At 43.9% G+C, this 25,134-nt stretch overlaps 1 protein-coding gene across 3 annotated transcripts in view; it reads right to left on the bottom strand.

Moving 5' to 3' along the window:
* The window catches only part of LOC140190674 (unconventional myosin-XVIIIb-like), a 462,061-nt gene that overhangs the window by 9,177 nt on the left and 427,750 nt on the right, over positions 1–25,134 (bottom strand). For all 3 annotated transcript variants that reach the window (XM_072247443.1, XM_072247444.1, XM_072247445.1), the window contains 2 exons: positions 18,840–18,976; positions 4,273–4,428 (listed from right to left, as the gene is read on the bottom strand). In XM_072247443.1, coding sequence (XP_072103544.1) covers positions 4,273–4,428; positions 18,840–18,976 — 293 coding nt within the window. The remainder of the gene's footprint in view (positions 1–4,272; positions 4,429–18,839; positions 18,977–25,134) is intronic.

Genomic DNA, 25,134 nt, shown 5'->3' with positions numbered 1-25,134 from the left:
CCCTCAGGCCATAGAGTTTGCACTGAACATGCCGATTTAATTAACTCTCTTCTGCCTGTACATGATCATCTCTCTCCATTCCCTACATATTCATGCATCTATCAGTCTCTTAAATCTCACTATCATAATCTACCCCAGGCAGCTCGTTCCAGACACTTACTGCACCCTTTACAAAACATAGCTGAAATACCTCCTTTAAAATTTTCCCCTCTCACCCTAAATGCATCTCTCTAGTATCTGGCACTTCTACCTAGCCTCCCATTAGCTTCTAATCCTTCAGAGAAAACAACCCAAGCTTGTCCAATCTCTCCTATCCGCCCTTTCAGGCAGCATTCTGGTGAACCTTTCCTGCGCCTTTTTCAAACCCTTCCGTGATGGGGCAATCAGGATTACACACAATATTCAACACACAAAACTCTTCTGCCCATCAAGAGAACTACTTAAATGGGTAGAAAATTCAGATAAAAATTTATCATGTCTTATTTTTTTCTCTGTTTCCTTTTCTCGTTTTGGCCTGATCTTCAATTCAAGTAATCTATCTTAGTTCCTTTTTTTTAAGTCTTAAATCATTAAGGGACACACATTAAGGAGCTACCCTCTTGGACTTATTTAATATGATCCCAGATGTTGCCATAACGTCATCCATTCTCACTCACAACACATTACCATATATATTATATTTGAGTCCCAGGATGCTGGTGGAAATCTAACCCTGTGGTCTGCAAGGTCCTTGTCTAATAAAATTCAATCCAATACGAAGACCTGTGTAACATGGTTAAAGGTAATGATTAAGAAGAAGGTTAAGGTTGGACGTGATCTGAGAACATTAGCGTATCTTGGAAATTTTGGAAGAGATGGAAACTGTTTAGATAAATATCTGATATAAAATAAGTAAGTCTGAAGAATCATACAATACCAAGTTAATAGAAGTGACTAAAGTAATGGCCTTGTTCAGAGGTAGTACTCTTGACTCTGGGTCGGGTGGTTGTGCTTCCATGCTCACTTCGAGGTTGGAATATTGACAACATTTCAAAGCAGGACTGTGGTGATTCCTCACATTCCCAATGAACGGAGATCCCAAGTAACCACTGAGGTTCCATTGATCCAAGAGGAACAAGGGCGATCCCTCAGCTGAAAGCACCTGAAAGGATTATCTGACTTCGATCATATTAGCAGGCTGGCAAAGCTGCCGCCTCATACTTCAGATCTAACCTACCATGGTGTACGTGTGTGGAATTTGCACATTCTCCCTGCTGCCCGGGTTACCCATCATGTTCCTGTTTCCTCCCACATCCCATATTTGCTAGGTTAGTTGGTACCTCTAAACTGCCCCAAGAGTGTATGCGAGGAATATAATCTGGGGAGGAGTTAATAGTGTAAAAATGGGTGGTTGATGTTCAGAACAGACTTGATGGGCTGAAGGGCTTTTTTCCTTTTTATATCCCCCTATGACTCTATTAATGACCGTGAGACCTTGCTAATGGCAAACACTGGGTCACACTGGAATCTCAGGTGAATGTAAAAGATCCCATGGTGCTTTCTGAAGAATAAGGAAGTTCTCCTGGGCATCTGGGCCAATATTTATTCCTCAGTCTACATTTCTCATTCAAATTTATTGCCATTCAACCACATACATGTATACAGCTAAATGAAACATTGTTTGCCTGGGACCAGTACACGTAATCACACACAGCACATATAGTTACAACACAGCACACGCAGTCCCAAAATCATAATGACACAAGTCTCTGAGGGGCGGGCACGGCCTGAAAATTGACAGGTTGACATAAAATGCGTGGTACATAAGGCACATCTATTTCTAAAGTAGAATCTGAATATCTGTGCTTTGCTGTTGGAGAGAATACCAGATGTCACCTCTATCTAAACCATAACATAAACTACATTACAAAAGTACTTCCCTGCTACAAAGGGCATTGAACCATGTGGTTATGAAAGCTGTGACACCCAAGTCTTGCGTTCTTTGTGTTAGATTCCCAAGGAGTTTTGCTTTATTCTCCATCATCTCACCTTTAAAATAAATCTCATTAAGTGAATGCCCAAAACTATTTTGTTGGCTGTGAAATAATTTGATTAGAACACTGTTACTGATGGGAGTTTACTATCTATGTTAGGGTGCATATACCTTTTAATTGTAACAATGGTACACTTTTACAGTAATTCACTCACTGGACCCTTTGTGTAAACACAAGAGATTCTGCAGATGCTGCAGATCCAGAGTAGTTGCTGGAGGAGCTCAGAAGGTCAGGCAGCACCTATAAAGAGTTGATATTTTGGGCCGAGACCTTTCATCAGGACGGGAAGGGAAGGGCGGAGAAAGCAGATTAAGAAGGTGGGGGAGGAGGAAGAAATACAAGCAGGTAGATGTCAGGTGAAGCCAAGTGAGGGAGAAGGTAGGTGGGTGGGGGAAGGGAGATGAAGTGAGAAGATGGGGGGGTGATAGATGGAGAAGGTAAATGGCTGAAAGAAGGAGGAATCTGATAGAAGAGGGGAGTGGACCATAGGAGCGAGGGAAGGAAAAGGGGCTCCAGAAGAAGATAATAGGCAGGTAAGGAGATGAGAAGGGGTAAGAGCCAGAATGGGAAATGGAAAAAGAGAAAAGGGGAAATTAAAGAAGTCAATGTAAATTGATTGGAAGCTATGCTGACGGAATATGAGGTGTTGATCCTCCAACCTGAGAGAGGCTTCATCATGGCAGTAATGGAGACAGTGGACCAATGTGTCGGAATGGGAAATAGTGGCCATGGGGAAATCTTGCTTGTTGCAGATGGAGCAAAGGCTCCAAGTATTGTGCTCTCTTTCGCCCTTCTCCTGACCAATCATTTTCTTCTTTAGACATTGCTTGCAATCTGAGTGGCTTGACTTCCTCTGGGTCCCTTTGCAGAGTAGACAGGATATGCAAGATTGCAATGACGGCAGCATCATAATAAAATGGACCTCATCATGTTCTGGGAGAACCAAGTCAGCATTAAACAAAATGCAAGTGAGAGCTGATGGTGTTGGAAGATTCCTTGTGCAGGTTCATTATAAGGTGAACGTTACTGCCATTTGGTCTTGAAGGATCCTGTTACCGCGCCCCACTGGGCTGTCAGCTTCTTACTGAGAATAAGGGTGGAGGTGAAAGACGGTAAACCCCTGAATGTGCAGACCAGTAATGAAGTTACTTATCATTTATCTGTTTGTCCTTTACCCTTCTACCATTCAGAGTAGGGTAGACCATAAAACAGACCATTCAGACCAGAGTCCATGCCAAGCATCAACTGCACCGATCTGACCTTATGCTCCCATACTCCCAATAACCCCTTCCCGCTCCTTATTCCACCACTCCCTGACACAAATGGCAACATACTGTGGCCACTTTATTAGGAACACTTGTATTCCTGCTCAGTAATGTAAATATCTAATCAGCCAATCACATGAGAACAACTCAATGCATAAAAACATGTAGATATGGTCAAGAGGTTCAGTTGTTGTTCAGACCAAATATCAGAATGGGGAAGAAATGTGATCTAAGTGACTTTGACTGTGGAATGATTTTTGGTGCCAGACAGGATGGGTTGAGTATTTTAGAAACTGCTGACCTCCTGGGATTTTCATGCGCAATAAACTCCAGAGTTTGCAGAGAATGGCATGAAAAACAAAAAGCACCCAGTGAGGCTCAATTCTGTAGGTGAAACAAGAGAGGTCAGAGGAGGATGGCCAGAATGGTTCAAGCTGACAAGAAGGCGACTGTAACTCAAGTAAGCTCAGTAGTGTGCAGAAGAACACCTCTGAATGAACAATACATCGAACCTTGAGGAGGATGGGTTACAGCAGCAGAGGACAATGGATTCCACTTCGATACCCAATAAAATGGCCACTGAGCATACAGTGGAGCGGCTAATTAGCCCACTGACTCGCACAACTTCGAGATGTGGGAAGAAACCAGAGCAACCAGAGGAAACTAACAGAAACACCATGAGAACATGCAAACCTCACAGAAACAATGCATCAGGTTGAAATTCAACCTGGTCACTGGAGCTCAAATACTGTGGCTCTCCAGGTGCATCAGTGTGCTGTTAGGTGTGTTTTATCCACTTGGTCACTTTTGTCAGTGTGTCCACTTGTCCAGGTGGCCAGAATGAGCTAGGGAGCAAATGAACATCTTCTTGACTGCATCCAATGTCAGTGTATCCTTTTATAAACAAGGGGATCAAAACTCCACAGAGTTGTTTATCTGATCTCCCAATCAGAGGAGACTGACCCAGGACTCACCTGTAGCTGTGTAGGCTGATGCTGTCCGCTGGTGATTCTCGAGACAGACTCCCAGCCACACTTGCCCCTGAGGTGGGTGAACGACCTGTAGACGATCCCAGCCATGATCTTGTCCCGCCATCGGTCATAAAGGACCCCACAGTGGGCCGGTTGTCACTTGAAAGAGAGCAGATTTCACATTGCATAAAACAGCGGTAGTAAATCTGTGAACACAGAGAGATTCTGCAGATGCTGGAAATCCAAAGCAACTCACATAAAATGCTGGAAGAACTCAGTTGATCAGGAAATAAATAAACAGTTGACATTTCAGGCTGAGGCCCTTCATCAGGACTGGAAAGGAAGGGGGTAGAAGCTAGAATAAGTCTGTGTCTCTGCTGTTTTCCAACACTTCGACTATCAGATTCCTGCTTCTTCTGCCTATCACCTGCCAGCTTCTTACTTCATCCACTCTCCCTGCTCACCTGATTTCACCTATCACCTGCCAGCTTCTTATTTCCCATCCCCCTTCCCCACTAATAAACCTGCTTCTGTCCTATTCTGGTTGGCTGCCGGTTACCAGTGATGTTCCACAGGGGTCCGTGTTGGGGCCATTTCTTTTTACTTTGTACATCAACGATTTGGAATATGGAATAGATGGCTTTGTGGCTAAGTTTGCTGATGATACAAAAATAGGTGGAGGGGCCGGTAGTGCTGAGGGAACAAAGGGTCTGCAGAGAGACTTGGATAGATTGGAAGAATGGGCAAAGAAGTGGCAAATGAAATACAATGTTGGAAAGTGTATGGTTATGCACTTTGGTAGAAGAAATAAATAGGCAGACTATTATTTAAATGGGGAGAGAATTCAAAGTTCTAAGATGCAACGGGACTTGGGAGTCCTCATGCAGGATACCCGTAAGGTTAACTTCCAGGTTGAGTCGGTGGTGAGGAAGGCAATAGAAACCATAGAAACTACAGCACCGAAACAGGCCTTTTGGCCCTTCTTGGCTGTGCCGAACCATTTTCTGCCTAGACCCACTGACCTGCACACGGACCATATCCCTCCATACACCTCCCATCCATGTATCTGTCCAATTTATTCTTAAATGTTAAAAAAGAACCCGCATTTACCACCTCGTCTGGCAGCTCATTCCATACTCCCACCACTCTCTGTGTGAAGAAGCCCCCCCAATGTTCCCTTTAAACTTTTCCCCCCTCACCCTTAACCCATGTCCTCTGGTTTTTTTCTCCCCTTGCCTCAGTGGAAAAAGCCTGCTTGCATTCACACTATCTATACCCATCATAATTTTATATACCTCTATCAAATCTCCCCTCATTCTTCTACGCTCCAGGGAATAAAGTCCTAACCTATTCAACCTTTCTCTGTAACCGAGTTTCTCAAGTCCTGGGAACATCCTTGTAAACCTTCTCTGCACTCTTTCAACCTTATTAATATCCTTCCTGTAATTTGGTGACCAAAACTGAACACAATACCCCAGATTCGGCCTCACCAATGCCTTATACAACCTCATCATAACATTCCATGTTGGCATTCATTTCTAGAGGAATAGAGTATAGGAGCAGGGATGTGATGTTGAGGCTCTATAAGGCGCTGGTGAGACCTCACTTGGAGTACTGTGGGCAGTTTTGGGCTCCTTATTTAAGAAAGGATGTGCTGACGTTGGAGAGAGTTCAGAGAAGATTCGCTAGAATAATTCTGGGAATGAGAAGGTTAACATATGAGGAACGTTTGACCGATCTTGGACTGTATTCCTTGGAGCTTAGAAGAATGAGGGTAGAAACATTTCGAATGTTGAAAGGCATGGACAGAGTGGATGTGGCAAAGTTGTTTCCCATGATGGGGGAGTCTAGTACGAGAGGGCATGACTTAAGGATTGAAGGGTGCCCATTCAGAACAGAAATGTGAAGAAATTTTTTTAGCCAGAGTGTGGTGAATCTATGGAATTTTTTGCCACAGGTGGCAGTGGAGGCCAAGTCATTGGGTGTATTTAAGGCAGAGATTGACAGGTATCTGAGTAGCCAGGGCATCAAAGGTTATGGTGAGAAGGCAGGGGAGTGGGACTAAATGGGAGAATGGATCAGATCATGATAAAATGGGCCGAATGGCCAACTTCTGCTCCTTTGTCTTATGGTCTTATGTTTCTGATTCTAAATCAGGGGAGGCTGAAACTCAATGATAACAGACAAAATTCTGCACAGTAATTCTTCAGCAGCAGAACAAATTAGTTATTATTTCTGCAAGTTTGGATGAGTGGGGTAAGACCCAATAAAGTACTCGGAATATTCTTCACAAAAATGCAAGCTGTAATATGAATTATAAAGAATGGCATCTAATTCTGCCTCGGACTGTCAAGCACTAATTGAGCATTATATGTAGATTCCTCTCCATAGATGCTGCCTGACTTACTGAGTTCCTCCAGCATTTTGTGTGTGTTGCTCTAGATTTCCAGCATCTGCAGAATCTCTTGTGTTCATTACATTTCATTGCTGCTGGAGGCTCCTTAGTCATTTCAATTCTCCCTTTCCAAACGTTTGACAAATATCCTACCCCTATTTTGGATAAGGTTTTTGACATCTTAATACTCCCCCTGTAATAAACATCTAACATGTCGGTCACAGCATTTCAAAGATACATCCAAGTACTTCATAAATATAATATGTGTTTTTGCCTCCATCAGCTCTTCTCAGCTTCTCCCAGCATTTGAATCAAACAGTCTATGCGATTGAAAACCATTGTAAGGAGCCTCAAATGACAATAGTTCAATCTAAGTGTATCAAATTCCTATTAGTTCAAGGTAAATTGGATATCAAAGTGTTACACACAGTGACCACCTTATTAGTTACAGGATGTACCTAATAAAGTGGCCACCGAGTGTACATTCATGGTCTTCTGTTGCTGCAGTCCATTCACTTCAAGGTTTGACATGTTGTGCATTCAGAGATGCTCATCTGCACACTACTGTTGTAATACATGATTTGAGTTACGGTCACCTTGAACCCGCCTAGCCATTCCTCTCATTAACAAAGCGTTTTCTCCTATAGAACTGCTGCTCACTGGATGTTTCTTGTTTCTTGCATCATTCCCTGTAAACTCCAGAGACTGTAGTGTGGGAAAATCCCAGGAGTATCTCCTGAGTTATTCTGGCACTAACATTCCTCCCAATTGGGACATGCCCTTTACCACCATCAAGGAAAGGTAGAGGACCCACACTTAACATTTTAGGAACAACTCCTTCCCCTCTGTCATTGGATTTCTGAATGGACTATGAACCATGTACACGTTCTCGTTTTTCTCCTTCTATACTATTTATTTAATTTTGTGATTTTTGTCTCTTGCAGGTGCTGCTGCACAAAACAACAAATATTACAGTGTATGTCAGTGATAGAGATCAGAGTGGAAGGGGGGGGATAAAGAATTTCAGTGGCAGTGAACTAAAAGCTTACGGTTACTCCGTGTAGGTCATCTTAGAGTCATAGCAGAAAAGAGAACCTCTGATCTCAGTGCAGCCCAAAAGAAAGATACAGTCTTGTCAACCGAATTCCCAGTTCTTGTTCTGTAGAAAATATCACAGCAAGTGCTCATCCATTGTTAATGTTTGCATTACAAATAAACACATCATCCTCAAATATCTCTCAAGTCATGAATCTAAATAATTTTTGAGATTGGATTGTTGAAACAGAACTGCTTCATCTTGTCAGTGAATCTCAGCTGAGCAAAACGCAGAAACAGATGAAAATTGTCATTGGATTACCACTGGATATGCACTTGAAGTCATATTACCTACAGACCAAGAGCTGGAGAATAAGATTAGGCTGGCAAGATGAAAATCATTTTGTCAGAATTTTCATTACAACTCTGAAGAGTTTCATAAACACTTCAAACAATAGTATAGCCTCACCATGACCTCCTTGTGTAAGAATAGAGAGTTTTGTCAGAGTACTGATGGTTGAGCTATTAAAAAGAGTTCCTAAATGCAACATATTATCTCTGAGGCAATGAAGCCTCTTGGATGAAAGCTCACTGCCTGGCAGCTCAGACGTGTGTACTGAGCTTCATTCACTACCCTGGTGTCTTTTTCCTGTGATCACTCAAGCTGAGTATGTTGTCTTCCTCCTCAGGGATAACCCTTTATGGACAATGCCTGTCTGTGACTTTGTTTACGGTGGTGAGGCTGATGTACGGGCAGCCACCACACCATACTTGATAGATCGGGGTCAGGGTCCAGTAGCATGGAATGCATGGCAGCTGGGAACCCTTCACTGCTGCAGACTTCACTTCCATGGTGATGTGCTATCATCTTCCACCAGCTCCACCGTTGAGGTTTTGTTGGAATGCCCTTTGTCTAGGACTTCCCCTTTGATCTTACCCGCCATGGGTACCCCGACAGGAGCTAGAGTCCAGACGACATCACTCTCGGGATCTCAGGAACTCAGAAACCTCTCCACCACGACAAGGTGACGATCCTATTTTGTTATACAAACATGTTGACTCTAAGGTCCTGTTTGTTTTTAATGGATGTGTTGTCCAGTCAGTCTGCAAACATTGCTCTCCTGAATGAAACTGTTGGAAGGGATGATAGACTAGGACTGGCTTCAGAGCCAAAGTACATGCTGCCACAGATGTACATCATGGTCGAGGTCTCTCTGAACTGCCGATCAGCCATCCAAATGATGCAGCTTCTCACTAAGTCATTGCAAGGGTGTCTACAGTAACTTTGGTAAAAAGAATTTGAAAATTGGAATAAAAGGAAGAGATTAGTTTTATTTGGAAAACGTACAGTGAAATGCATCACTTGCGTTAATGACCAACACAGTTCAAGGATGTGTTTCTGGCAGCAACTAGGTATGCCCACAACTCACTAACCCTAACCTGCATCTCTTTGAAATGTGGAGGAAACTGGAGCACCTAGAAGAAACTCACACGGTCATGGGGAGAACATGCAAACTTCTTACAGACAGAGGCAGGTATGAAACCCTGATCTTACTGCTGGCACTGTAAAGCTTTATGCTAACCACTACTAATCACTATGCTACTATAGTTGAGTGAATTACTTGTTTGGTTGAATCCGTGTCTTTTGTGAAAAGAAATGAAGGGACGTGAGGGAAGATTTACAGACTGCATGGGTCAACGATCTCCCCTGTGATGTATAGGAGAGCTTCAACAGCTGGCCCTCCCGTCCCCCCAGTATGGGCTGCATGGTTGCCTATACATTATATCAGGTGTCACCAGCAACAACACGCGGGGAATACAAACGCAAACAACCAACCTGGCAAAATTCAGAAAATAAAACCAGTTGCTATCTACAAGCTCTCAACACACACAAATCATTCGGAAGGGAATTCTGACTGTTGCAATAAATGCTTTTCTAGTTTGATGAGAAAAGGAGAAAACTTCATCGATTTGGTGAAGTAGGTGAAATCTCAGTTTGAAACACACTAGAATAATAAGCATTCAGCAGAAACACATAAACACAACTCCACAGCTTCCCCCTATTCACCATTCCTAACTTAAAATAAAATGATTCACAGTTTTACTCAACAGTGACAGATTAAGCATCACTGAAGTGAGTCGGAGGGACGACCCTAAGGCAGGCGTCACACCACCTCCTAATGTTCTCCTGTACAATCAGCTCAAAGATGCATGTATAATACTTGTTTGCGACATGTCCATTGATCAGTCCTAAGACATGAGTGATCAGCATGTCTTTGGCACCATATGGGGAAGGCAGCAGGAAGATGTTTTGGCTAGGTTAATATGGATTTCACTTCAATCAGAATGTGCAATATTTATTAATGAATAATGAACAACAATGAACATAGATATCCACAGCTCGTAACTGCTACTTGAAATGATTTGGGATGTAACTAACAGTGGATAGACCATGTTTTCTTTTTGCTGCAGCCATACTTGGCCTTTTCATGCTGCTTAATCTAGGATGATTTCTTCCCTCATCCTTCCTACGCTCCAAGCACACCACCAAACATCCTGTGCCATCTGTTCTAAATCTGTTCTAATCCTTGCTTGACAATTTACCATTGTCAGTAAAAACTTTTACTTCTCTTTATATTTTCATACTTGAACTTCATATTCAAAGTTCAAAGTAAATAGATTATTAATTAGATTATTAATGCTGCCATATATTATCCTACAATACATATTCTTGCAGGTATTCCTAGTTGAACAAAAACTTACAATAGAATCAGTGAAAAACTACACACAAAGATGGACAAACAACCAATGAGCACATTCCTTTCCAAACTCAGTTTTCTTTTATTATTATTTTGCTCAGACCCCAGTCATCATAGTTGACAGAACATCTTTTTCTTGTATATTTATCGGAGGTGGATGTTGCTAGCATGACCAGATATTATTTGCCATCCCAGGTTCCTCTTGAGAAGATGGTGACAAGCCAGCATTTTGAAGGTGCACCAACAGTGCTGATGAGGAGGGAGCTCTGGGCACAGGAGCAACGAGGAGCGACGGTGACATATTTCTAAGTGAGAATGGTATAAAATTTGGGAGGGAATATATAGAGAATGGTGTTCCCTATGTGCTTTTCTTAAGAAAGAATGGTATAAGTGATGATAGGAATAGAATGAGGTGGCAGATAAATGTGTGGCTGAAGAATTGGAACAGGGGGCAGGGATTCAGATTTCTGGATCATTGGGACCTCTTCTGGGGCAGGTGGGACCTGTACAAAAGGGACAGGTTGCAGTTCAATCTGCGGGGGACCAATATTCTTGTGGGCAGGTTGACTAGAGCTGTAGGAAGTAGCTTAAACTAATATTGCAGGAGGATGGGAACCAGTATGGTAGAGCTGAGGATGAGCCAGCAGGTTTGCAAGTAGATAATGGGTATAATATGAATGTAAGGAAGAACTGGGAACAAATGCAGGCAGAGCAAAGAATTAAATTGTACCACAGAGGTAAAATTCAAAGGGCAAAGAATGCAGGGCCGAAGGTGCTGTATTTAAGTGTGCATAGCATTTGAAATAAGGTAGATGAACTTGTGGTACAATTTGAGATTGGTTTCTATGACATTGTGGGCATCACTGAGTTGTGTTTGAAAGAAGACCATAGTTGGGAGCTTAAAATCAAAGGATATACTGTGTATCAGAAGGACAGGCAGTGGTATTGCTCTGTTGGTAAGAGATGGAAGTACATCTTCAGATGGAGGTGACACAGGGTCAGAGAATGTTGAATCTTTGTGGGTGGAGTTAAGAAACTGCAAAGGTAAAAAAGCAATTTAAAAAATCATATATAGGCCTCCAAATAGTAGCCAAGATGTGGGGTTGAGATTGCAAAGGGAACTGGAAAAGGCATGTAATAAGGTTAATGTCACAATTGTAATAGAGGACTTCAATATGCAAGGAGATTGGGAAAATCAGGTTGGTGTCCAATTGCAAGAGAGGTTATTTGTTGAATGCCTACAAGATGTTTTTTTCTGATTTGCTGCTGGTGACTAATGGTGTTCCCCAGGGGTCAGTTTCGGGACCGCTACTTTTCACATTGCTTGTTAGTGATTTAGATGGAATTGATGGCTTTGTGGCAAAGTTTGCAGATGATAAGAAGATAGGTGGAAGGGGTAGGTAGAGTTGAGGAAGCAATGTGATTGCAGAAGGACATAGACAAATTGGAAGAATGGACAAAAAAAGTGGCAGATGGAATACAGTGTTGGGAAATGTATGATAATGCATTTTGGTAAAAGGAGTAATAGTGCAGACTATTATCTAAATGGGGAGAAAATTCAAACATCAGAGATGCAGAGGGACTTAGGAGTCCTCATGCAAGACTCCCAGAAGTTTAATTTACAGGTTGAGTTTGTGGTAAAGAAGGCAAATGCAATTTTAGCATTTATTTAAAGAGGATTAGAATATAAAAGCAAAGAGATAATGCTGAGGCTTTATAAGACACTAGTTCGGCCACACGGAGTATTGTCAACAGTTTTGGGCCCCATATCTTAGAGAGGATGTGTTGTCACTGGAGAGAGTCCAGAGGAGGTTCACGAGGAAGATTCCAGAAAATGAAGGGGTTCATATATGGTGAGCGTTTGACAGCTTTGGGCCTGTACTTACTGGAATTTTTTAGAATTTGGGTGGTGGGGGTGGGGGATCTTAGTGAAGCTTACCGAATGTTGAAAGGGCTAATAGGATGGATGTGGAGAGGATGTTTCCTGTGGTGGGAGTGTCCAGAGCTAGAGGGTACAGCCTTAAAACTGAGTGACATTTTAGAACAGAGGTAAGGAGGAATTTTTTTAGCCAGAGAGTAGTGAATCTGTGGAATGCTCTGCCACAGACTGCGATGGAGGCCAAATCCGTGGGTATATTTAAAGCGGAAGTCGATGGTTTCCTGATTGGTCGGGGCATCAAAGAATACGGCGAGAAGGCTGGTGTATGAGGGAACATGTAGGGACTGGTGATCCCGGGTGTCCTTTTTGTAAATGAGAATGATATAACATTTGGACTGGTGTCCTTTGCCCTTGTCCTCTCAGTGATTAAGATCAGCGATTCGGGAGATACTAATGTTTTAGCATTCGTAACAGTAGCACATTTAGTGGATGGTACACATTGCAGCAAATGTGCACCAGGGCTGGAGATGACTAATAATGAGGAGGTCACCCATGGAATACTGCAGCACAGTACAGGCCCTTTGGCCCATGGTGGGTGCTGACCTTTTAACCTACTCTGATCAATCTAACTCTTTCTTCCTACCTCATCCCCTGTCTTTCTTCCATCCATGTGCCTGTCAGTGTCTCTAATGTATCTACCACCACTGCTGGCTGGGGTTTCCCTGCACACAGCACCCTCTGTAAAGAAAACTCGAATCTAACACCGCCACCCCCCTTTCCTCCAGTCACTTTAGAATCATGCCTCCTGGTATCAGCCATTTTCACACTGGGAAAAAGACTCTGGCTATGCACTCAATTCATATCATCTTGCACCTCAATTGAGTCACCTCTCATCCAACTTCGCTCCAAAGAGAAAAGCCCTCTCTCACTAACCTTCTCTCATTAAACAATTCAGAATGAGTGTCGTGCTTTGCTCTCTGGTGAAGCAGGCTGCATCATCTGAGATGGCGACAAGCCTCTTAAATGCTGCAGGTAAAATGAATGTTCCTTGTATTGAAGGCTTAACTGCATCTGCATCACAAGGTTTCAGCATCACAGTCTGGTCCTTCAGCATTAAAGTACAGAACAGTTTTAAAAATGCTGAACTGCATGCTGTCACAGTCCTTGTATAAATATCTGACTAAGATTAATATTCATGCTCTAATGATTCCAGAATCTCAAATCATATTTCATTTCAATATTACTTGCACATCTGAGCCAAGCATAATTCCTCCTTCTGGTTAAAATGATAAACTTGTGATTTAACAGCAATTATGAATTCCGCAGGCCATTCTCTTCCCCCACCCTCCTACCACCAATCTACAAGCACTAACACCCAACTTGAATGTCGATTAGTCACGACATGTTCCTTTCTCTCCCACTTGCTTTCTTAATCATGTTAACTTGTCTTGTGCAATAGCATTTTGATAATGCCCAGCATTCTCATTAAGATAACCCAAAAACTTGAATTCAAGTTACATATGCTGAATATAAACTTGCAAAGATCCAGCAACATTGCATCAAACTGTGTCAGTCTCAGAGAAGTACGAGTTTGTGAGAATATTGGGAAAATTGTTAAATAATCTCTTTGTTATGATTCTGTGGGCAGCATAGCGACACAGCAAGAGTCACAGAGTAATGCCATACAGAAACAGGCCCTTCAGCCCATTTGGCCCGTACAACCCACAGCATCCTCCCTGCTGGTTCCAATTGCCTGCATTCAGCCCACAACCCTCCAAACCCCTTAAATGCTGCAGTTGTGCCCACCTCAGTCACTCCCTCGGCAGCTTGCTCCAGGTACTCACTGCCCTCAGTGTAAGAGCAACAATGTCATCAGAGTGATGCAGCCATTAATGACACAATTCCTGTAACCAGGCCTTGGCTGCTGTCAGTATGGAATTTGCACATTAGTCCTGTCACCATGTTGATTTCCCCCAGACCTCTGGTTTCTGCCGACATATCCCAAAGATGCTGTGGGCTGGTGGATTCACCGGGTACTGTAAACTGTCCCTCAGTCTACGTTCAAGACCCAAGCTTATTTATCATTTATACATCTAAACATATAGTGAAGCGCAGTGCTCGTTCTAACAACCAACACAGCCAGCTGTTGCCACACTTTCCAGTGCCAATGTAACATGCCCACAATATTCGACAGAACACCACACCACACAACAAAACAAAACAGGACACAAAGACAACAAAGCAAACCCATCCTTCCAATCCTGCCATGTATATACACAGTCCTCCAACCCCAAGATGGGCTGTCTTCAATGGCCTCTAGCCTCCAGTCAATTTGGAATCAGACTCTGACATGGAGTCTGACATGGAGCCTTTCTGCTCCCCAGTGGACTCTCAGAGATTCACAGACTTGATACTCCAGCCACCAGCCTCCAGTGAATTCGAACTCAGACTCAGACACATAGACATTGGGCCCTCGACCACTGTAGTGGACTCGGAGATTCTCAGACACGGGACTCTGGACATCAGCCTCCAGTGAATTCGAACTCAGACTCAGACACACAGACATTAGGCCTTCAATTACCCCAGTGGACCCACAGGGATTCGTGGACTCGGGACTCAGCCATCAGCCTTCAGCGATCTCAGACTCAGACAAGGAGACAATGGGCCTTCGACTACCCCAGCGGACTCACAGACCTGGCGCTCTGGTCAACGCGTCTTAACTTCCGGACTTTTGCCTCGACCCTCGGCATAGACAATAGGGGTGGACAGATTCGACCCCCATCTTGACAGCTGTGTGTGTTGTTGTGTTAACTGGGTACTGTAGTTGTGCCTCAGTGCCTGTGGGCTTTCAACCCATACCCCAGTCTGTGTGGGTCAGTGTGTAATGTAAATTGCCCCTTAGCGTAGGTGGGTGGCAGGAGAGCTAGGAGAAGGGAGAAATCAGAAGTATAAGACTGAAAAGATTACAAGCTGGTAAATTGGAGAACAGGGTCAACTGAGAGCCAGCAGTAACTCAATTAGCTTTCTTCTGTGTTGGAAGGAAAATTGATAATATTTATTAATAACACTGTCTTGATAGTATTCTGATGGTTCTGCAGTTTAATGCTGTTTAAAAACCATGAGCTGCATGCTCCCACAGTTGATGCCTAATTATTTGAATAAAATATTCATTTTGGAATCTAAAAATCACACTCAATTCAAGACATCTTGCACATCTGTACAGGATAATGTTTGGACTGAATGTTCCACCGCCCGTACGGAGAAAGGGATGAACAGAGGAAAATGTTTGGACAGATTGACCCCCCCCCATGGAGAAAGGGATGAACTGAGGATAATGTTTGGACAGATTGACCCCCCCCCCATGGAGAAAGGGATGAACTGAGGATAATGTTTGGACAGATTGACCCCCCCCCCCATGGAGAAAGGGATGAACTGAAGATAATGTTTGGACTGAATGCTCCACCCCACCCCCACCCGTATGGAGAAAGGGATGAACAGAGGAAAATGTTTGGACTGACTGACCCCCCCCATGGAGAAAGGGATGAACTGAGGATAATGTTTGGACAGATTGACCCCCCCCCATAGAGAAAGGGATGAACTGAGGATAATGTTTGGACAGATTGACCCCCCCCATAGAGAAAGGGATGAACTGAGGATAATGTTTGGACCGATCCTCATTAATTCTCTGTAACTTCCGCCACCTCCAAAGGGATCCACCACTAAGCACATCTTTCCCTCCCCACTGTTTCTGCTTTCCGCAGGGATTGCTCCCTACGTGACTCCCTTGTCCATTCGTCTCTGCCCCCCCCATCCCTTCCCACCAATCTCCCTCCTTGTAAGCGGAACAAGTGCTACACATGCCCTTACACTTCCTCCCTCACCACCATTCAGGGCCCCAGACAGTCCTTCCAGGTGAGGCAACACTTCACCTGTGAGTCAGCTGGGGTGATATACTGTGTCCGGTGCTCCCAATGTGGCCTTCTATATATTGGCGAGACCCGACGCAGACTGGGAGATCGTTTTGCTGGACACGTACGCTCTGTCCGCCAGAGAAAGCAGTATCTCCCAGTGGCCACACATTTTAATTCCACATCCCATTCCCATTCTGATATATCTGTCCACGGCCTCCTCTACTGTAAAGATGAAGCCACACTCAGGTTGGAGGAGCAACAGTCTATATTCTGTCTGGGTAGCCTCCAACCTGATGGCATGAACATCGACTTCTCTAACTTCTGTTAATACCCCTCCTCCCCTTCTTACCCCAACCCTTATTTATTTATCTATCTATCTATCTATTTATTTATTATTTTTTCCCCTTTCTTCCCTCTCTTTTTTTTCTCCCTCTGTCCCTCTCACTATAACTCCTTGCCTGCTCTCCATCCTCTGGGCTCCCCCCGCCTTCTTCCCGTCCCATGATCCTCTCCCGTCTCCAGCCTGGTATCCCTTTTGCCAATCAACTTCCCAGCTCTTGGCTCCATCCCCCACCCCCCTCCTGTCTTCTCCTATCATTTCGGATCACCCCCTCCCCCTCCTCCTCCCACTTTCAAATCTCTTACTATCTCTTCTTTCATTTAGTCCTGACGAAGGGTCTCGGCCCGAAACGTCGACTCTACTTCTTCCGAGAGATGCTGCCTGACCTGCTGCGTTCACCAGCATTTCGTGAACTGAGGATAATGTTTGGTCTGAACCCCCCCGCATGGAGAAAGGGATGAACTGAGGATAATGTTTGGACAGATTGACCCCCCCCCCGCATGGAGAAAGGGATGAACTGAGGATAATGTTTGGTCTGAACCCCCCACATGGAGAAAAGGATGAACTGAGGATAATGTTAGGTCTGAACCCCCCCCGCATGGAGAAAGAGGTGAACTGAGGATAATGTTTGGACTGATCGTGCCCCCCCCATGGAGAAAGGGATGAACTGAGGATAATGTTTGGACTGATTGTGCCCCCCCCCATGGAGAAAGGGATGAACTGAGGAGATTGACCCCCCCATGGAGAATGGGATGAACTGAGGATAATGTTTGGATGGATCGCGCCCCCCCCCCCCGTAGGGAGAAACGGATGGCTGAGTAATAGTCTCAAGGTTCAACCATTAAAAAGAAACACAGCGTGGTAGCATAGTGGTCATTATTCTAGCGCCAGTCACCTGGGTTCAGTGCCTCCACTGTCTGGAATGAGTTTGTATATTCTCCCCGTGACCATGTGCCTTTCCTCTGGGTAATTCAGTTTCCTCCCACATTCAAACGAGGTACAGTTTAGTTGGGGAGGTCCCAGGGTGTAATTGGGCAGTGCAGGCTCATTGGGCCATCGGGCCGGTTGCTGAGCTGTATATCTAAAATAAAACAACTATAGAAATAGGAGGGGGTGTAAATTTGTTCTTCAATCGATGCTTCAACCTGCCTCTTCTTTCAGTCTCAATAACTGGCACTGCTGTGGGCTGAAGAGGTGCAGACTTATGAATAGGCATTACAGTTTCTGATTCCTGCCCTGCTTAGTGAGAGGAACACCAGTGACTGACAGGATGACGTTAAAACTACCTCTCCATGACAGTTCCCTAGTTCCCTCAAACAATAAGATAGGCTCTTAACCTCACAATCCACCTCATTATGATCTTGAATTTTATTGATTATTTGCACTGCATTTTATCTGTAGTTGTTACACTTTATTCTGCGTTGTTATTATCTCACTTGTTCCACCTCTCCCTGTTTCCCCATGGGTGAAGTGTCTAATACCAGCAATAAGCAGAGAAGGGGCAAATTTGGAGGTGGTATGTGGATGCCTGGAATAAGCTGTCAGGGTGATGATGAAGGCAAATAGGATAGAGATGTTTAACTGACTCTTAGTGAGGCCTGTGAATAGTGCAGGGAATAGAGGGGCATGAGATTAGGTGTTATTAGCTGAAACAGTTCTGTCCCTGAGCTGTACTGTTCTAGGTGTTACGTTCTAATGTCATGGATTGGTGTCCCAGGTAGTGGTTCTATCACTTGAGTTGCCACATTAACTAACAATCACACAAGACCAACAATCATCACTAATTGGATCCATTTTTGGATCCACGACTGCACTTTAGTTGAGATTAACTTTATTTATATTTACTGAACTAACATATCTCTTGTCACACCAAAAATGGTAAGATTTCAAATGGCTATTGATAATTTTTCATTGAAGCCCAAGACTTGAGTGCAACTGTGCTACTGAAGGTAATCTATCTAAAACGCCCAGTTTTGCATTAGACCCAGTCAAGTACTTTGTGATCAGTGGAATTCTACTCCTTAAGATGTATAGCAAGTGTACATGGGCTAGTCTGGAAAATCAGGTTACAAGATTTTGGGTATTCATCAAGAACTTCCCACCCCTATGTTCCCGGAAATAGGAATCTAATTTTCTATTTGGGTCCAGAATTGAAAAATCTTTCACAAGTTATTAGCCTGCACGTTTCACCTCGTCTGCAGCTAAATCCATTGCAGCTTATTTTGTATTCACTTCAGACTGAAGAAATTACCTCTCAGCTTCATTGTCACTCTCATCACTTGACTCCTCCTCCAAGGCTGCCTGCAGGTCCGCGATCCGTTTTATTGATGTTTCAAGATCTGCTTGCAATGTTTGTTTAATTGCCATCAGACTCTCCACCTGAGACCCCTGCCAAGTACAAAACAAAGTGACATGTGCGACATGTTATCTTGACATACCATTTAAGTAAGTAGTGTAATCCAGCGGAGATGTCACTCAGAATCACAGAATGAGACATGACGGAAACAGAACCTCCAACTCATCCATGCTGGACAAAATGCCCACATAATACCATAAGATACAAGAGCACTGTCAGGCCATTCTGCTGAGTCTGTTCTGCCATCATTTTTTGCCAACCTCAATTCTCTCTCCTCCTCCTTGTAACTCTTACCTCCATTAATAATCAAGAAACTGTCTTAAGAATCTATCTTAAACACATTCGATGACTTGGCCTAGACAGCTGTCTGTGGCAATGAACTGCACAGATTCACCACCCTCTAGCTAAAGAAAGTCCTCGTCTCAACATTAAAGGATGTCTCTTTATTCTGTGGTTATGCTCTCAGATCCTAGGCTCTCCTACTAATGAATCCTCAGAATCAGATACAGAATCAGGTTTAATAACATCTGCATATGTTGAGAAATTTGTTGTTTTGAAGCAGCAGTACATGGCAATAATGTAGCCCCCTGGTAAGCCTCAGGCTCGCTCAACTCGCTTCAGTCTAGGGGGAGCAGCCTTCGGCCCCGCCAAACTGGGTAATCAAGTTTGTGTGGATGCTGTGTGATGTACCCCACCCCGCCAAAATAACAGACAATACACTATATGCGATTAAATGATTACACTTTATAGATCTTGCTGGAACTATGTAATTAATAGAGATAAAATATGAAAGGAAAATAAAAGGCACCAAACTTATCAAAGTTCAACCACTTCGTGCACAACAGTTGGAGCTCAATTAACAGAGTCTTCTTTCCACCATTTGATCCCCTCCGACCCCCTGGACCTGCCACCTGGGACCAACCATGGTGGTCAACCAGACGCTCCACACAAGTGTGTCTTTGTCTCCTCTCCTCGCTGAAGACCCTGGGCCTCAAACTCCCGCTCAGGGTCGGTCCCGCCACCCAGGGTCACAGCATCGCGTCTCCTCACTCTGTCCCCATCCGCCTTCTGCGTCAGAACCCCGCGAAACAATAGCTCACAGACACACAAGAAAGAATAACATCTATCCCAATTGGTTAGCAAATGAATACAATTCTGTTTATAACCCAAATAAGCTGCTAGAGAGAGAACTTTCTCAGCAGTAATTATTACAGAAAAGCCATTTTAATTATAACATAACAAAGAAGCCATTTTGTTAGCCTTCACAGTAACATAAAAGAAGAAAGCCCTTACAATAATAATAAAATCTGTAAGTTACAATAATAACAAGGACTTTATTGATCCTGAGTGGGGGATTATTACAATAAGAAGTACAAAGGTATATTATAGCTTTTCGAGGTATCACTTTTCGAGGGTGCCTTTGATGCTGGGAAGACTAGTGTCCACGGTGGAGCTGCTGAGTTCATAACTTTCTGCAGCTTTTTCCAATCCTGTGCAGTGTGGTTCACGTACCCCCCAACCCCGACCTACCCAACAGTGATGCCGCCAGTTATAATGCTCTCCACGGTACACCTGTAGAAATTTCCGAGTATCTTTGGTGACAATCCAAGTCTCCTCAAACTCCCAATGAAATATAGCCGCTGTCTTTGTAACTGCATCTATATGGTGGGCTCAGGAGAGATCCTCAGAAAGTTGACATCCAAGAACTTGAAACTGCTCATCCTTTCCACTTCTCATCCCTCGATGAGGACTGGAGAGTGCTCCTCTGACTTACCCTTCCTGATGTGCACAATCAGTTCTTTGGTCTTACTGATGTTGAGTCTAAGATTGTTGTTGTGACACCACTCCTCCAGCTGATCTATCTTGCTCTGTACTCCTTGCCATCAGCATCTAAAATTCTGCCAATAGATGTGTCATCAGCAAATTTATAGATGGCATTTCAGCTGTGCCTAGCCACACTGTTACGGGTGTAGAGAGAGTAGAGCAGTGCTAAGCTCACATCCCTGAGGTGCACCAGGTTTGATATCAGCGTGGAGTGGATATGCAGGCTGTAGACCTGTTGTGGCGATAGGCAAATTGTAGAGGGTCCAGATCCTTGCTTAGGCAGCAATTGATTCTAGCCATGACCAATCTCTCACAGTAGATGTGAGTGCCATTGGGCGAAGGTCGTAGAGGCAACTCATCCTGCTCTTCTTGGGCACTGGTATGATTGTCGTCCTTTCGAAGCAGGAGGGAACTTCCGGCTGCAGCAGTGAGTCCTGAGATTGAATATGTCCTTGAACACTCCTGCTCATAGGTTGGCACAGGTGATCAGAGCCCGATCAGGTACACACCATCAGGGCCTGACACCCTGTGAGGGTTGACCTCTTGAAAGATATTCTAATGTTGGCCTCCGAGACAGAGATCACAGGGTCACCAGATGCTGTTGGGATCCTCATAGCTGTAGTTTTGTCCTCTCCATACCCACTCTGCATTTGGTAGGTTTCAATGAGATTTTCCTTCATCTTCTGAACTCAGTTCAGTACAGGCCCAGTGGCTTCTCATATGTTAAAAGTTTTCATTCTTGTGAGATAAGCACAAAATGCTGGAGGAACTCAGGAAGTCAGGCAGCATCTATGGAGGGGGATAAACAGCTGATGTTTTGGGCCAAGACCCTTCTGCAGGACTGAATTGCTGAGTTCTTCCAGCATTTTGTGTGTGTTCAAAATTTGCAGCATCTTGTGAGCTGTGGTGCAAAGTTAGTCCCAGCTTAAGGAAAATCTCTCCACCACAAATTAATTTTCAAAAGTTTAACCCATGGTTCGGAGTTACCCTCAATCGTGAGGCTAATGGTTCAACTCCTGTTCCTGAGACTTGAGCAGGTAACGTGTGTTTTGGATGAGTCAGTAAACTGATATACTGTCCTTTCTTTTGGATAGGCTGCATGGTTGGTGCTGCAGTCTCACTGTTTCAGATTTCATCCTGGCTAGAAGGTGAACATGTGACCTTGTGCATTTCCTTCGGATGTCCTGGCCTTATCCAACATGCTGGTAGGTTAATATAGGTGGTGGCGTGGAGATACGACTCTACCAAAGGAGCTGTGGGGCACTCCTTCCCTCCACTGGTCTACAGGTCACCCTTGGGCAAAGTGTAGCACCTGCTTAGCCCCTAATCAGGGTCATGTGAACCCATGGGAGCAGGTGGCGGATGGTCGTATGAGCAGCCGGTACACATCACAAGTCCTGGTTATGTGACCACTGATGCCAGGCAGACGATCTCTTAAGAGTATTGATAATGTCCAGGGTCACCCATCTTGTAAAGACACTGTCCAGAAGAAAGCAATGGCAAACCACTTCTGTAGAAAAATTTGCCAAGAACAATCATGGTCATGCTTGGGGAAGAGTGAGGGTGGTGCCGTGGTGAGAAGGGAGGAGGGTTGTCATCTCCATGGGCAAAGACCCCTTGTTACTTCTCAGATGAAGGACAGATGGAAGACCACGATCACCCACATCATTCGACATGGCACATGTTGGTGATGCTGGGTTAATTGGCTACTGGAAATGACCCGAAGGTTGGTAAGTGTCAAAAGATTCCAAAGTTTGATGGGCAGGTGGGACAGAGTTAAACTACAGGAAAGTAAGTTGAGAGGGATAATATTGATGTAATCACAGAGGGGGCACACCATCAGTTATATTTCATTAGGAGTTTGAGGAGCCAAAGACTCTAGTAAATTCCTACAGATGTAATGTGGAGAGCATTCCAACTGCCTGTATCACGTTTTGGTGTGGAGGGGTCAGTGCACAGGATTGGAATAACTTGTAAACTCAGCCAGCTCCATCCTGGGCAATAGCCCACCCCCCACCCCACCGCCAGCATCGAGGACACGCTCAAAAGCTGATGCCGCATCCTTCATCAAGGAAGCCCACCACCCAGGACATGCCCTCTTCTCATTGCTACTATCCACAGGGGATACAGGAGCCAGAAGCTGCACATTCAATGTTTTAGAAACAATTCTTTCTTATCTTCACCATCAGATTTCTGAACAGACAATAAGCCCATGAATTCTACCTCACTATTTTTGCTGACTTTTTCCACTATTTATTGTATTTTCTACTGTTTCATGTTTTGCACTGCTGACACAAAGCAACAAATTTCATAAAATTCGTCAGAAGTAATAGCCTGATATTGGGATTCAGAATGGTTTGCTCACAATTAGCGTGGACGTTGGGTTGAATGGCCTCCTATGTTGCTATATGTAAATATTTGAAACATACCATGGAAGTATTTCAAAGATCAGGGAAATAATTTACCTTCAATTAGCATACTTACACTTTGCTCTTCGTGGGAGCTTGCTGTGTAAAGGTTTCCTACCGTGCCTCCTTCATTACAACCGTGACTACTCTTCAGTGGCTATAAGACATTCTTCAATGAAAGTGCCTAGAATCTTTTCCCGTATTCATTGATACAGCCATGGAACCTCTCATACTAAATTTTCATTAGCGGTTAGCACAAAGCTATTACAACTCCGGACATTGGAGTTTGGAGTTCAGTTGGGTGCTGTCTCTGAGGAGCTTGCACGTTCTGCCCATGGCCGCGAGGGTTTTCCCTGGATGCCCCGGTTTCCTCCCACAGTCCAAAGACATCCCCATTGGTAGGTTAGCTGGTCATTGTAAATTGTCCCATGATTAGGCTAAGGGTAAATCGGGGATTGCTGGGTGACACAACTCGTTGTGCCAGAAGGGCGTATTCCACTCTGCATCTCTAAATAAAATAAAATTAAATTAAAAATAAAATTCCTTGACGAAGCTCCATTGGATTCGAGTTCCTGCTATTCGATTTTAATTAAAAATACAATTGCCATAATACATCTGAAATTTTTCTACCCAAATTGCAGACGACAACTTGACAATGCTGTGTTCCCTGATGTAAACCCATTCCTGCATTTCAAACAGTCTCAATTGCAGTACAGCTTTGTTTTGCTGAGGTGTCAGTGCTAAGTCATTGTAGAAATTGGAGCTGGCAGGTAGGGTCGCTGGGTTGAGTATTTGATACAATGAACTGTCACTATTACCATTATCACTGCAGGACCAACGATATGGAAACTCTTCAAGCTAAAATTCATCTTTCTATTGGTTTTACTTGTATTCAACATAGCAATAAAGTGGTTTCCTCTTTCTGCATTTACTGGGTGATTTTTCGAGCTTTGACTGATGGCTGGATTAGTTGCCTGATTGTATGTATGTATGTATTTCTATCTATGTTAGAGGTTAGTTCTTTACACCAACAGTGGTGAGTACCGAGAATGCATTGTCAGTGGTGGTAGAGGCAGAAACATTAGGGACATTTACAAAATTCTTAGACACATAGATGATAGAAAACTGGAGAGTTATTTAGGAGGGAAGGGTTGGATTGATCTTAGAGTAGGTTAAAAGGTCAGCACAATATCATGAGCTGAAAAGACCATAAGACCATAAAACATAGGAGTAGAATTAGGCCATCTGGCCTATCGAGTCTGCTCTGCCGTTCAATCATGGCTGATCCTTTTTTTCTCCTCCTCAACCCCAGTTCTCGGCCTTCTCCCCATAACCTTTGATGCCATGTCCAATCACTGCCTTAAATACGACCTGGTCTCCACAGATGCATGTGGCAACAAATTCCACAAATTCACCACCCTTTGGCGAAAGAAATTATTCTGCATCTCTGCTTTGAAAGGGCACCTCTGTATACTGAGGCTATGCCCTCTTGTCCTAGACTCTCCCACCATGGGAAACATCCTTTCCACATCCAGTCTGTCTATGCCTTTCAACATTCGAAAGATTTCAATGAGATTACCCCTCATCCTTCTGAATTCCAGTGAGTACAGACCCAGAGCCATCAAACGTTCCTCGCATGATAACCCTTTCATTCCTGAAATCATCCCTGTGAACCTCCTCTGGACCTTCTCCAATGCCAGTACATCTTTTCTAAGATGAGGTGCCCAAAGCTCTTCACAATATTCAAGGTGAGGCCTTCTAAAGCCTCAGCATCACATCCTTACTCTTGTATTCTAGACCTCTTGAAATGCATGGTAACATGGCATTTGCATTCCTCACCACCACCTCGACCTGCAAGTTAACCTTTAGGGTGTTCTGCACAAGGGCTCCCAAGTCCTTTTGCATCCCAGATTTTTGGATTTTCTACCCGTTTAGAAAATAGTCTGCACATTTATTTC

The sequence above is a fragment of the Mobula birostris genome, chromosome 31, assembly GCF_030028105.1.
Source record: "Mobula birostris isolate sMobBir1 chromosome 31, sMobBir1.hap1, whole genome shotgun sequence".
NCBI classification, from domain to species: domain Eukaryota; kingdom Metazoa; phylum Chordata; class Chondrichthyes; order Myliobatiformes; family Myliobatidae; genus Mobula; species Mobula birostris.
This window is presented reverse-complemented; position numbering and strand designations above follow the sequence as displayed.